The sequence below is a fragment of the Talaromyces rugulosus genome, chromosome II (assembly GCF_013368755.1).
Source record: "Talaromyces rugulosus chromosome II, complete sequence".
NCBI lineage: Eukaryota > Fungi > Ascomycota > Eurotiomycetes > Eurotiales > Trichocomaceae > Talaromyces > Talaromyces rugulosus.
In genome coordinates, this window is record NC_049562.1 from 1,277,876 (window position 1) to 1,291,244 (window position 13,369).

The 13,369-nt window shown below is 45.7% G+C and overlaps 6 protein-coding genes across 6 annotated transcripts; 2 read left to right on the top strand and 4 right to left on the bottom strand.

The window, feature by feature from the left end:
* Positions 1–1,030: 1,030 nt before the first annotated feature.
* Positions 1,031–1,811, top strand: TRUGW13939_02899 (uncharacterized protein; the record flags this gene model as incomplete). The annotated part of the gene is made up of 3 exons (XM_035486086.1): positions 1,031–1,309; positions 1,383–1,485; positions 1,555–1,811. 3 exons carry the CDS (start codon positions 1,031–1,033, stop codon positions 1,809–1,811), a joined length of 639 nt encoding a protein of 212 aa, XP_035341979.1.
* A 161-nt stretch (positions 1,812–1,972) lies between these two features.
* On the bottom strand, positions 1,973–5,881 carry TRUGW13939_02900 (uncharacterized protein; the record flags this gene model as incomplete). Its single annotated transcript, XM_035486087.1, has 9 exons — positions 1,973–2,026; positions 2,078–2,205; positions 2,275–2,480; positions 2,539–3,464; positions 3,538–3,693; positions 4,195–4,596; positions 4,653–5,201; positions 5,254–5,564; positions 5,638–5,881. The coding sequence occupies 9 exons, from the start codon at positions 5,879–5,881 to the stop codon at positions 1,973–1,975; spliced, it is 2,976 nt and encodes a 991-aa protein (XP_035341980.1).
* Positions 5,882–7,942: 2,061 nt separating this feature from the next.
* Positions 7,943–9,214, bottom strand: TRUGW13939_02901 (uncharacterized protein; the record flags this gene model as incomplete). The annotated part of the gene is made up of 2 exons (XM_035486088.1): positions 7,943–8,612; positions 8,670–9,214. 2 exons carry the CDS (start codon positions 9,212–9,214, stop codon positions 7,943–7,945), a joined length of 1,215 nt encoding a protein of 404 aa, XP_035341981.1.
* A 377-nt stretch (positions 9,215–9,591) lies between these two features.
* TRUGW13939_02902 (uncharacterized protein) lies at positions 9,592–10,373 on the top strand (the record flags this gene model as incomplete). Its single annotated transcript, XM_035486089.1, has 2 exons — positions 9,592–9,658; positions 9,742–10,373. 2 exons carry the CDS (start codon positions 9,592–9,594, stop codon positions 10,371–10,373), a joined length of 699 nt encoding a protein of 232 aa, XP_035341982.1.
* A 352-nt stretch (positions 10,374–10,725) lies between these two features.
* TRUGW13939_02903 (uncharacterized protein) lies at positions 10,726–11,743 on the bottom strand (the record flags this gene model as incomplete). Its single annotated transcript, XM_035486090.1, has 3 exons — positions 10,726–11,430; positions 11,483–11,643; positions 11,698–11,743. The coding sequence occupies 3 exons, from the start codon at positions 11,741–11,743 to the stop codon at positions 10,726–10,728; spliced, it is 912 nt and encodes a 303-aa protein (XP_035341983.1).
* Positions 11,744–12,323: 580 nt separating this feature from the next.
* TRUGW13939_02904 (uncharacterized protein) lies at positions 12,324–12,965 on the bottom strand (the record flags this gene model as incomplete). Its single annotated transcript, XM_035486091.1, has 5 exons — positions 12,324–12,384; positions 12,439–12,518; positions 12,571–12,696; positions 12,750–12,829; positions 12,896–12,965. The coding sequence occupies 5 exons, from the start codon at positions 12,963–12,965 to the stop codon at positions 12,324–12,326; spliced, it is 417 nt and encodes a 138-aa protein (XP_035341984.1).
* Positions 12,966–13,369: the final 404 nt, after the last annotated feature.

Consider the following 13,369-nt stretch of genomic DNA (forward strand, 5'->3'; position numbering starts at 1 on the left):
CTACGTTTTCTGCCTAGGCGTTTTTTCTCTTTTCATGCGGGTGCTAGCGGATGGGTTCAATTGCATATTATCACGGCATTAGTTTTTTCTTCGACTTACTTTCTTGACCTTTTCGCCGGCGTTTGGTTCTCCTCAGGTTGGCAAGGATTATCTTTTTCAATTGTTTTGTTTTCTTGCTTTCTTCCAATTTGTCTGGCAGAGAAGCCGCTTACTGCTTTGATTCGTGCCTCTCGCTTCGCCCACCTTGTACCGGCGCCAGGCGGCTTTGATGAGCAATTCCTACTTCTGTTGCGACCATAGCGGCTCAGCAACAGACTTTATTTCGAATACAAAATTTCCGGCGTGAACTCGACAGATACAAAATGGCGCCCGGCATTCACAACAGAGAGATATAATACAGGAGGAAATGGAAAACACTGTCTAGACACATGTCTAAAATTCTAGTTTATTGATTGAGGGAGGGCTTCCTTGTGCTTTGTGCGAAGTTGTGTGTTGCAGAAAGCAATTTTGGTTTGTTGCTTATTCGGATAATGTGGGCTTGGTTGGTACTTGAGTTATTTGATCCCTGACTTTTTTTAATCGGCGTTGTAAATATGCTTTCCTTCGAATGAGACTTGAGATTCTTATAACTTGAAATGTTTACTTTACGGTGACTAGAACTTGGACGCGACGTAGGTTGGGTACATACTGAGCCGCTACCAAAGCATAAATGAACCTCGGTAACTAATGTCGGCACTCGTACCAATGAGATCTAAGAACAACGTTTAGAATCGCGAAAACCTCAACCACGGACGCGACTGGGTTGGTTTTTTAGTCTTGCACCTTTTTCGAAGTAACCAATCATCTGCGACGATCACTCTCCTCGTATACCTATATAGTAATAGTTAACATTGCTCCCCACGCGATTCGCTCGACTCGACTCAACCACATTGATCTTGCTCACGCGAGACACATCCACCCAACCTACATCTCACTCCATACAACGGCGTCGAATAATAGAGAGAAAGAGAAAAAAAAATTTTATTTCAACATGCCAGTTCACCCAACATTACCCTCGCCAACATGCCCCTTTTGCGCCATCGCTGCTGCGTATCCTCCCATCCCGCCATCATCGGCTTTGCAACGAGTGTCCCACCCACCTACTCAAACCAGCAGTAATGAACCATCGTCAAGGGCGTTTTTGATTCTGGCTACGCAGCATGTTCTGGCTTTTTTGGATATTATGCCTTTGTCCAGGGGCCATATTTTGCTTACGACGAGGAATCATTGGGAGAAAGTTGGGGATGTGGGGGTTAGAGTAGGAGAAGAGGTTAGTCCCTTTCTCGGATTTGATGTTCAAAAAGAACAAAAGAAAATAGATTGCTTATTGAATTGTTGGGCAGATTGGTAAATGGCTCCCGGTCATCTCTCGAGTAACTATGCGAGTTATATTCGGAGAAGAGAGTCTGGCAGAAGACCAGCATTGGAATATTGTTCAGAACAATGGTATTGTCTTTTCCCACCTTCTTCTTCCTTTAACAAAATTATCGAAACAATATCTTATAAAATCAACAGGTGAAAGAGCAGCCCAGGTGGTTCCTCACGTTCATTTCCACATCATCCCGAGACCACCACTATTGTCTTCCAGCGCGACGAGACAGTTGTCCAGTTGGACAATGTTTGGTCGAGGGCAGAGGGATGATCTGGACGATGACGAAGGGGAGGAATTGGCACGTCTATTGAGAGAGGAGCTTGCGAGGGAAGTGAAGCGAGTGAAACGGGACGAGGGTGTTGATTTGGACGTGGATATAGATCACAAGTTAAAGTTGTAGATTTTGTGATTTTCTTTTATTTTCTTTTTTTCTTCTTCGTGAATTGGTGTCACTGTTTCCAACTATCAACTTCCAAATGTTTATTTGCCGACACACTGTGACCGAATTCGGTGACTTGGGCGAGCTTATATTCAATTTTCCGTAGTCGAATTGGAGGCGACCTAAGTCTCGGGCTTTTTGGGCTTTTTGAGCTTTTCTTTATTCGGCATAAAATACTGAATTCTCCGTCAGAAAAGTGAAATATCTAGATATGATGGGATGACTACCTTTCGTCTGAATTCGTTCAAGTCATCAGCCGTCACGCCTTGTGCATCATCTGTCGCGCGGTGTATCCTCGTATCCAGTGATACTTCTCCCTCGGGCAGTTTCCGATACGTGAGAAGGCGGCGTGCCCCTAATAATGACCAGTCAGATATACATGTAGATAAAATAGCATCAGCAAACGGGTAGTAGAAAAACTCACAGCCCTTGAACTGCTGAACGCTCACATTGACGATTTCCAGTGACGGAGTTGTTGGAATCATCAATTCAATCTCCTGGTCGTCTGACGTGGGCATCCACATTGCTATTCGCCCTCCTTCGACTAATGTCCGAGCAGCGAAACATAGTATGTCCTGCTGCATCCGCACGAAGCCATATGGCTTCTTAGGCACTATGAAACCCGGTTGGCTGAATCATTGTTAGTTTAAGGAGTCTTGACATCAGGAAAGATATAACAAATACTCACGTATGGGCTGGCTTTCCGTCAATGAACATCGGCTCTGTTGATCGCCCTTCCCTTGCTCCTAGAACTTTTAGTCCTTCGCGTATCCCGTATGGCGGATCACATACAATACCGTCCAGGAAAGGGACTTGCCGTATAGGGGTGTTTGTGAGATCCGATGTGAAAGCATTTAAAAATTTGCTTTCGGTACCGTACTGAGCGAAATTCGAGGAAAGACCGGCAGGGCTTTCTTTTGTAATTGGCTGTTTCCCTTTAAAACTTCTGCCGTCGATATCGGATCCAAGCGTCATGGCTCCAAAGTGAGCTGCTGCGAGCAGGAAGCTACCAGTTCCCACAAAAGGGTCAAAGAATATCTTTCCAGGGGCGGCGAGGGCCATATTGGCGGTGACCAACGATAGCTCTGCGTCCATGGATGTGGTGGCAATGTACTTTCTCTTCTTGAGATCGTATTTTCTAATTGTGTCACGGTTGCTTCGACATATCCAGCGGCCGAAAAGGGCCATCTTTAGGGGTGTATCTCCCACTCCTTGGTGTGCAGATTCAGAAGCTTCTTCTTGGACAGCACCAGCACCCTTTCTCAGATCGCTCGCCTCTTTTGAGCTTACATAGTCCTCGAAGATGGCGAATTCTTCTTGGGCATTATGCATGTCAATAGGTCCCTTGAGTCCCACGTACTCGAAGAAAGTCTGGAAAAGCTTCATTTTCTCTGCTTGAGATCTCTTGCGACTGAAACTGTCGAAGACCATGTGCACAGACACACGTTCGTAGTCCTTCCACCGCGACTCAGTTCTAGACTTGATGTCGGCCAAAAGCTCTGCATGGCTGACTCCGCGGCCCCAGAGTTCGTAGACATCTTGAGCGAGAATGCTTCGTGAGACTACTTTGCGGGCTGCTTCGCCATCTGGGAATTTTGCCACGCAAAATGGCGACTGAGTCGATCGATTAGTTTTCCGTCAGAATTTTTTTTTCTCAGATGCAGAATTAACATGGAATTTTACGTACGTAGTTGTCATACCAAACAAATTCAACGTCGACCCCGACAAGCGTCGCGAGAGCTTCAATCTCCGCGCGCCGAAAGCTTTCGTGGATCTGCGCAAACCGAATTACATACTCCATGTTCGATTTCACATTTAGAAACCTTGTTAAAACAAGGTGAATCTGAAATGTGTTGTTGTTATTTCAAAGGGAACCGATGTGAAGAGGGGAAAGTATGGAGCGGAATCGCCGCTTTTTATTTTTTCTCGATTTGGCGGGGAATGATATATCTTCAACTCTAATCAGAAGACATCAACATACGGCGCAGCTTAACAACTCTTATTGATATATTGATATATATGAAAAAATGGTTTATGGTTATAAAAGTATTTGTTCAATAATTAACACGAATAAAAGTTCATATTGAGATCTGCTATCTTGGTATCACGCGAACACTAACCCTAAATAACCTGTCTGACTGATTATAACACGAAAGGAAAAAAAAACTGACATACACGAATGGATTAATCGATAAATACTGAAACCACAAACTTTGCCTTGCGAATATCTTCCATAACTTCCATATTGCAAAATCCTAGCCCTTGCGCCGTTCCTCCAGGGAATAAAAGCTTGATGTAATAAAGTGTGAGCTGTAAATACCATAACGCCTCGCTATGCATTGACGACTCGAAAGGTGTATCGCGATTCATAACCTTCTTCTTTAATGACGTCAACATTCTGGTCCTTGGGTATCATGCTGTGCTGCAAATCCCATCCTGATTTACGACAGAGCTCGGAGACGACCACGTCGCAATCTCCCAGCAAATCAATGTCAAAGCCAATGTGTGACACAGGCTGCTTACTGTTAGCTGAGTGGATATATTTGTACCAGTATGGAATACTTGCCGTGCGGGATATGTAAATCTGAGGCACCGTGCTTGGGATAAGACTGGGAACATCCGCCACAGGCGCCACCTTCATAGACGTCCCAATCACAATGACCAAGTCTGCGAGCTCTCGATCTTCTTGAACCAGACGACGCCCAAACTCATCAGGAAGGTCTTCTCCAAAAAATGTAATATCCGGCTGGAGATTGGTTAGTGGTGTGTCCCAGGCAAAAACACGATTATCCGTCTACTAACCTTCATAACGCCCGGAGTGGGAATGTCATAGTCGTCTTCTTCCGAATCGTCTCCGAGAAAACCCTTCTTTCGATTCGGATGCGAACCATTCGAACTCCGCTTCCGCTTCATTCCCTGTGGCTGAAGAGCAAGGCGCTCTTTGCACGCTTTGCACTCTGGGATATTGCCCGCTTTGATTGTATCGAAAATGGCGTCGCCGGGAACGTTGAAAGCGCACTTGGTGCATGTTGCCGTTGCAAAAGAACCGTGGCATTGCACAATTTTCTCACGGCTAACACCCGCGTTGGCCTCGATGTTGTCGATATTTTGAGTATAATTCGTCAACAGCTTGCCTTTGTCTTGTAAAAGTTTGATAAAGGCGTGTGTTGGGGAGAATTTCTTCTCAGTGGGAAGTATATCTTTGGCAACTGAGAAGAAAATACTCGGGTCCTCATAAAAGAGTTGGATATCAAAGACTTCCTGCGGATCACTCAGCCCCAAGTGTTCCAACCGTGAGTACAGACCGGTGTCCTTGGAACGAAAGTCGGGGATACCGAGACTGGTAGATATCTAAGCCAAGTCAGAATTGCAAAATCAATCAACGAAAAACGAAAACACATACTCCGGCGCCAGTGATGACGATGATATTCTTTGATTTCTCAAGCAATTCCACCGCATCCTGAATTGTATTGTACTCTTCCAGTTTCTGCCGCTTCGCAAATTCTCGCGAAATTACAATGCCTAGCAATGGGTGATACGCATCGTCAGGGGCATCTTCGAGGAACGAAGGTGGGACAATGCCAAAAGCCGTGAGGAGCTTCTTCGCGGTGATTGTATTTTTCCCGATCGTCTCTTCCACAAATTCAACCTTTCCAATCTCATGCAAGCGCTTGCGATAGGCAGCGGCTTCCTGCGGTGTACACGAGTCCGGCACTGGTCACAAGAAGACAAATTCAGCGACTGTAACACAATGAATGGGTATAGTAAACCCGGACAAGAAACTCACCTGATGAAAGCTGATCGTCGCGAACAAAGTGCAGTGCTTCTTCGTAGAGAGAGTCCGTCTCCCACTCGTCCTCATCGCTCTCTTCCTCTCCGTCATGGGAAGGCGACGCTAGATCCTTCAATGCTTCATCTGTAAATGTGTTGGCGGCACCGTGTTCGGGGTCGGCGCCGCTCTCCACCGCGTCGAGGTCCACGAGCGGCTTCTTCAACGCCTCGTCAAGGTCTGGAGATTGCACAAGATCCATCCTTGTACGCCAGCGGTGGACACCTTTTCCGACGCCTGCAAAGGGACAGCAAACTGCTCACATTGGCGTCGTGGCCGACTTGGAGACTTGATATGATATGCAGACTTATTGATTACACTTATCGGCCGGGTATTATGTTAATCCGGTCCGAGGGGTCCGCTACTCTAAACCTCATTTAGAATAGTGTCCTTGAGAAATCGTAGCTTGTTTCTACTACCACGACAACAATATGTTGACAAGTTGCACCAAAAGGCCAAAGGTCCTCTTGGCAGTCAATATATGGTATATACAGCGCCAGCACAATATTATCATCCGCTGGTGATACAGAAAGAGCAAAGCTCTGCTGATGACAATGTTTTAGCTACAACCAATTACCCGACTGGTTGCGTGAATTCTGATTCTAACACCTTTCCTCCGCCCTTATGGCTGATTCTCCGAATTGTCGGTGCTTTGGGGAGTGGAGAAACCCATTGCTGTTGCCGATTATCGGCGATGAACCCGTTCGCCGTGAGTCTTACGAGGTAGTAAAAACACTCCCTCAACGAGGCTATCTGGTTAGACAGGTCACTAGCTGCTTTGTGCTGAATGGGCTTATCAGAGTAGGACAATGTCCACTTGTCGAAAGAGCGTTTCTATTTTAGGAATATGGTCTCTTTGTAGGTTGAGACGAACCTATACTTTAGCTTGTTCTTTTTCATATACGGCACAATTTGTCCTGTATATTTCAATAAGTACGAATGCATCCTGGTTCCCATACTAGCTTACCTAGTACGTGTCTTTATAGGTCTATGTTTACCATAGCTTTCGACAAGTCATGTTCCCTAATCTGGTGTACCTTCATTTCACCTACCACCAGCAGGATATCGCTTATCGAGGCAATTGCGATATCTAGAGTTAGGCCATCTATTGTCTATGTTGCACACGAACTCAAGTCGTTCAACCAAGCTTGAATCTTAGTTGCCTCGAAAATAGTGTTGATCGGCTGAACGTTCTGTTGGAATCTTCCTCGGACTATCACTTCGCAGCCGACCCTCACCTTGTCATTGGTAACGTAGTGTGCCGTATCATTATAGAAATATAAAAACTGGACGTAACGTTTATTGATGACTCCAATCAACCCATATCCTAGTTGTTCTTTTGCCCAAGGTCGTGTGTCCGGAGGGGGGCTCCATACTTCGATCTAGAGTGACGGCGAGGTCCTGCACGCCGAGGAAGATATAACAATTTAATTTCATCACCGATGTAGGTTTTGCGCTACACCGTGTTGCTCGCTTGTCATGCTGCAATGTCTGCATCTGTGATACAGTCAGTATTTGCTAAAGCAAAAATAGGTCTAGAAGAGGAAGTGTACTATCTTCCTATGTTTCAGTCATTGGTTGTTTCACATCGTGTTTGAGTCGATCCCATAGCAGAAAGACTGGAAGTGCTCTCAAAGCCTTGCCAGGGAATGATTATTTCAATAAAGTATTCTTTGCGCAACGCAAAGCTGGTATACCGTACGGGTTTCCCACCCCAGAAGCGGATTGAAACATCCATCGTATTGTAATTCTTGACTACAAATTTAGACTTCTAGATAGCTCTTGGATCAACGCTAAAGCATGTATCTGCCTCTAGAAATATGAATGGGGAAGCCCAGAGACTTTGAAACTAACGACTAGCCGCGTCAAAATGAGGCAGAGTTTGGGCCAAGAAAAGGAATTTTTTTGGAAAGGTAGAGAGTGGGAAGAGGAAGACATTGGGTGGAATCACTGTTTTTTATAACAGTACCTGGGAGCAAAGACCAATCGATTTTGACTATCGGAAAGGAGGAATTCGAAACACATATATTTGATAAAGTTCATTGTCCAAATGTTTCTTCGGCATGTCATTTTTACCTCATGATAGACACGAATTGACTCAATCAGTCCCGGGAATTACAGAAAATCAGAGCACTGTAAAGACGTAGGGTCGGTTGCTCGCCGACTTATTTTGTTTCAATGTTCTTATCAGTACTTGGTCTTAAAGAACTCTATGTGCTGATTTTGGTTACTTCTTAATTGACAAGGCATGGCAAATAATCATTTATAGGTCTTTCATCTCATGATCTTCATCGTCGTCGTCATCGGAGAGAGCCTCGATTTCTTCATCCAAATCTTCCTCCTCATCACCACCAGGCATACCAGATTCGGATTCACTATCATCATCATTGTCCTGGCCAAGTTCATTATTCAAGTCCTGAATCAGGTCAATTGCGTGGAGCTTGAGCCTTTCGTCCTCATAGTCGAGTCTTGCGTAGAGTTTCAAACTTTGCTTGAGCCATTCCCGGCTAGCAACCATGGAATCGTGTCGCCTTTCTTCAGTAGATTGTGCTGATATGGAACTGGCGGCGTTTTCCTTCTCCTTCTCTGCCATTAAATAGAGACACCATCCGCCAAGATACCAAGCTTCGACACTCTCGTCATCTTCAAGAATCAGTCTTTCGAGAACCTGCAGTGCTTGGAGTTCCATATCAACTTCCATGAGAAGCCGCGAGAGACTGATTCTTGTTGGAAAATCTGGGATCCTGAGGTCTTCGGGTGGCAATTCCTTCCAGATATCTAAACTCCGAGAAAGAGAAGCGCGCGCATCGTCCACTCGTGATTGCGATATCCTGACAGAGGCCAAGGTCTGTAAACAGTCCGGTGAGTTAGGAGCGACAAGAAGGGCTTCGGTAATGAGGGTCTCGCATCGAGTTTCGGCATCTTCTTCCCATCTATACTTTCAATTAGTATAAAATACCATATCACTTTCTCTCCAAAGTCCCACTCACGAAAGATCAGTCATATATATTTCCACTACCCCGCAGAGAGCAGTCGCCAGTTTTTTGCGCTTTTCTTCACACAAAGTGGCATCTGCAGGCTGGGTACTTTGTTCCAATGACTGAATAATATGTCTCAAAGCGCCAACACCCTTCTCATACCACCCCACGCTGTCTGCACCACCTTGTTCACTCAATTGCGCAAGCCATAAAAATTTCTCTGCGCCGCCACCTTGTGATTCAGGTATCGTCCCCTCGGGATCTATTTGAACTGCATGTAGGAAACTCTGGCGAGCGGCATCGATATCACCGAGTTCGACATTTATTTCGCCAATGAGGTTGACTGCCGATAACGATTCGGGGGAGTTCTCTGGCGAAAGCTCCAGCACGCGCTGTGCAAGAGGAAGAGCAGCTTCGGCTTGTCCTGTCTGAAGAAGAATCGTCGCTTTCTCGAGTAGCTCTGTCGTATTCTCTGCCATTTGTGGTTTGGAAATGGAGCCGCCCACCCCGTTGAGGACTGATTTCTTCTGTTTTGGTGAATCTTTCTTATTTTTCATCTTTGATTTGCCCATAACTTGGAGTCTCCTGCAAAAAAAGTATTATTCACAAAAACAAAAGGGATCGCTAAATAATATGCAGGCTTTTGGGGTGAAATTTGTTCGAGAAAATAAATTTAGGCCGTTTCTAACCACACATGTTTGCGATGTTTGCATGCGGGACATCTCCACCCGATGTTTCTTGTCACAATCATCATTTAACTCTATATACGATCCAGGAGCTGGAGATAAGCTTGTATTTGTTATTATTGCCACTTTGCCTTTCCTTCAAATAGACACACAGACTACCAAACGAATTGAATCTGCCTCCATCGAGCCCTCCATCAAACCTTGCGCAACTGCCGGAGCCCCTCTCGTAGTGGAGGAAAAAGCCAAAGATGGGTCGCGAGGACCAGATTGAGGAGCGAGAAGTTCTCGACTCCATTTTTCCAGACGAGATATCAGGTGCATCATATTTGAAATTCTAATCTTGCACTATGACTATAGAGAGGCTAACGGTTTCGCCAAATTGCGCTTTGAATTGCTAGATCTTTCCGAGACGTCTTATCGAATAACGATCACACTTGACATCGACCAAGAAGAGGAATCCGAAGAGGAAGCACCGATATTGATATTACAAATTTCATATCCCGAAGCATATCCTGATGTGGCGCCAGATCTAGAAATCTCAACTCCTCCAAATGCCCCAAAGCATTCTCGTTTTGACGTGCAGGAAGACAAGGCACATCTCATGGAAGCACTTCAGCCTAGTATCGAGGAGAACCTTGGCATGGCAATGGTGTTCACGCTTGTCAGCACTATGAAGGAAGCGGCAGAAAATTTAATAATGGACCGTGTCACATCTGAGAAGAACGCGCGGGAGAAAGAAATCGCAAAAGCGGAAGAGGAAGAGAACCGGAAATTCCAGGGTACTCTTGTCAACAAGGAGAAGTTCTTGGAGTGGAGAGAAGGATTCAGGAAGGAGCTGGAAGAAGAAGAGCAGAGACTGCGGGAGGAAAAAGAAGCGGAAGAGAAAAAGAAGAAGACATCTGCTCGTGAAGAGACAAAGCTTACAGGGAGGCAACTTTGGGAGAGAGGGTTGGCGGGTAAAGGTGATTATGATGAGGACGGCGATGACGACGTGGCCGTGGCTGCTGAGAAATTGCAAATTTCATCATAATACTCTTGAAGAATCTTTCAAATGTAAGCATTCGAGAGTTAACACACGAGTAAACACATGCTAAGCATTCAGGACCAGGGATTATAACCACCCACTGGCTCCTAGCTTGATCAAGCACTCGCATTATGAAATATCCTCACGTTTTTGCCCTGATATCTGTGGGTGCTTATAATTTAAATCAAACAAACCGAGATCGTCGATTATCAAGTAGACGAGGCCGGATTATTCGGTATGGACGCCCGACTGAAATCTCACAAGAATTGGTCTGCAGACAGATCTTCGTTTGCGGAAGGGCATTTGTATGCGAGACAAATGACTGTACATATATGCAGCGGTTCATTGCGAGCAATGATCAACGCGCAAGGTCCGAGTCCATAGATTTTGAGCCAACATGGATTTCTGAATCCTGGTCTTTTCCCTCCGCTTTCTCTTTCTCGGCGAGTTCTCGTTCGTCGAGAACGACTTGCCATAGTTCTCTTGCCAAGTTAAGGTTTTTTCGTTCGTATATATAGTTATCGTCGTTTGATTGTTGAAAAGACGCCCACACAGACTCTGGCCATGAACCTTCTAGCCACAGTGGTTCCTTCGACCAATGTGTCGCATTGGTTATGCTTTCGCCATTCAGAATTCTATCCCAATCCTCTTCATCTTTGGCGAAGTAATATTCGAGAAGAAGCCTATTACGACGTTCGATCAATTTATCTTTGTATGCATGTTTCTGTCGAATGATCTGGCTTAATATCTGAGGCTGGGGCTTTTTTATTCGTAAGAAAGGAACTCCGCGCGCGTTGACGAAGACAGGCACTTTTCGCCGTCCGGCAACAACAGGTCTTGGGCGTGACAGAATAGGTTCGACTTTCGGATGTGTCCACCTTGATTGACGCTGGAATTCTATATTTTCCGCTCGTTTTTCCGCCCTGCGGCTAACTGGTGTGGAAATATTTTCGTCTTTTGGGGTGCTCGTAGGCGTCCGAGATCTCGACGATTGGAGAAGTAATTGAATACGAGCGAGAGAATCTTTGTTTTCCGAACATGCTGAGTGCAATAAATCCAAGGCCTTGCAATATTTGTTAGCTCTGATTGCTTGGTAATGACGAGGGTATCTTTACCTCGTATCCTGCTTGGAGGCAGTGTAGGATTCGCGTTGGGCTTTGTATCCCCTTATACCGATCGAATTTCGTCCTCACTAGGTGTCGAATGTTTTCGGTTTCAGTGCTTGTCGGAGGTAATCTGTGAGATTGTCGCAAAAGTGCTCGATATAACGATAGGCCTTCGAAGAGTGTCAGTCAGCACGTCCAATGTCAAAGATTCCAATATAACAGACAGGCAAAACGATGCACGCCGCTGCTTGGCCCCCTAGACCACTTCATTGCTGGCTTTCGGAACGCAAATGGAAGCTCTTGACAAGCTGAAAAATGGTAGCAATGATGATGATGATCAACGGGGAAGTCAATCGGAGAAAACAATATCCTTTATCACCACGTGACTTCTATTGACTCGGATTCCAACATGACCTCATATTTAGCATGATTGGCTAGGATTGAGAATTTTTTGGTACTTAAGTTATCAATAGAAAAAATTATTTACTCGCCTATTGACATTTGTAAATCGAAAATTTTAAGCACTGAGAAATGACATCATGCGGAAGCACTTTTCCAACGATAAGCAGGTCTTCCTACTTGAAGTTTTTAGGTAGCCAAGACAAAAGGATTCATTATGTTATTCATTATACTACAGGGTTAGCAGCGAACTCGGTTATCTACCATTTCTTTATTCAATTGATTGGGTCCTATGAGAATGTTCAACATTCAAGGATTGACAAGAAGCACGCTAATGTCTGCCTGAAATGCACGAGCAATACACAATTTAGCAAGAACCGAAAACGAGAATCGCCCCCGACCGGAATACTCCATCCTGACCATGCGAAGACGCATATCGAGCGCGCTTATTTCAAAAATTCGATCCTTCCGGAGGCTGGGAAAGCTTCTTGTGTTGAGGCAATGCCATAAACCTACAGCTCGGGGTTTAGTAAGGATCGAATGCTCTGCGGAGAGAAAAGTCATACCTCCGAAGTTCTAGTAAAATAGTCTCCATTGTATAGTCCCGTTTCCAGGTCGCTAACGTGGGAAGCTTTCCGAGATCAACCTGTAGGAAACTCAGCAAAGTGCACTAGAGATGTTTGGTATAGAGGCACAACCTTTCCAGTCCGGGGATCAACGCAAGGGAGGTTTATCTTTGAGACGAAATAAAGAGTCGGCGGGCTATCGGGGTACTCATCTCCGCAGTGGATGTTGACGCTATATATCCGGTTCTCGTGGACGCTCTATGCAGATGTGAGTCACCGAGACGCGGGTGGGAAAGTAGAAAGACACGAACATGAGGCGGTCCGAGAATGGTGCCGTTCCAATTGGTCATCATCAAGTCATCTCCATCGGCGAGGCCATAAGAGCATGCTTCTGGTGGCAGGACGGCGTGCATTAGTTACTGGATTGCATCTTATGCGACAGCGGTTGTCTACGTACCAGGGCCTTGGCCTTTTTCACCTTTCTCCAGCTCCTCCAGGAGGCGGAAGTTGCGTGGGATCTTAGCCATCTTTGCCAGACACAGCCGGATGTATAGTGTAGATATTGGCTGTTGTCCAGGAGACAGGGCGGGCTTTGTGGTGTTGTCTATCAAGTATCAAGTAATGCTGGAGGGGCAACTTGAGCGGCAATCAGCCCGCTTTTGCCCTTCCCTTCTGTGATTGGCTGGCAGTTACCAAGGTGGGTCGTATTACACGTGACATAAGACCCACTATCACACCGCCTTGGGATGGGCCAATCAACGGCCGTCTCCTTTCTCCGCAAGTCGCTCCTTCCTTGACGATTCACAGAGCAGCTTCCGGCGGCTTGGCATTATCGCGAGGACACGCTTCATGTATATGCGCCTCGACTGCCCCGGTTCAAACTGTGGCTGATGTCTGTCCTCGCAATTTCCAGTGTACATGAATATTGACA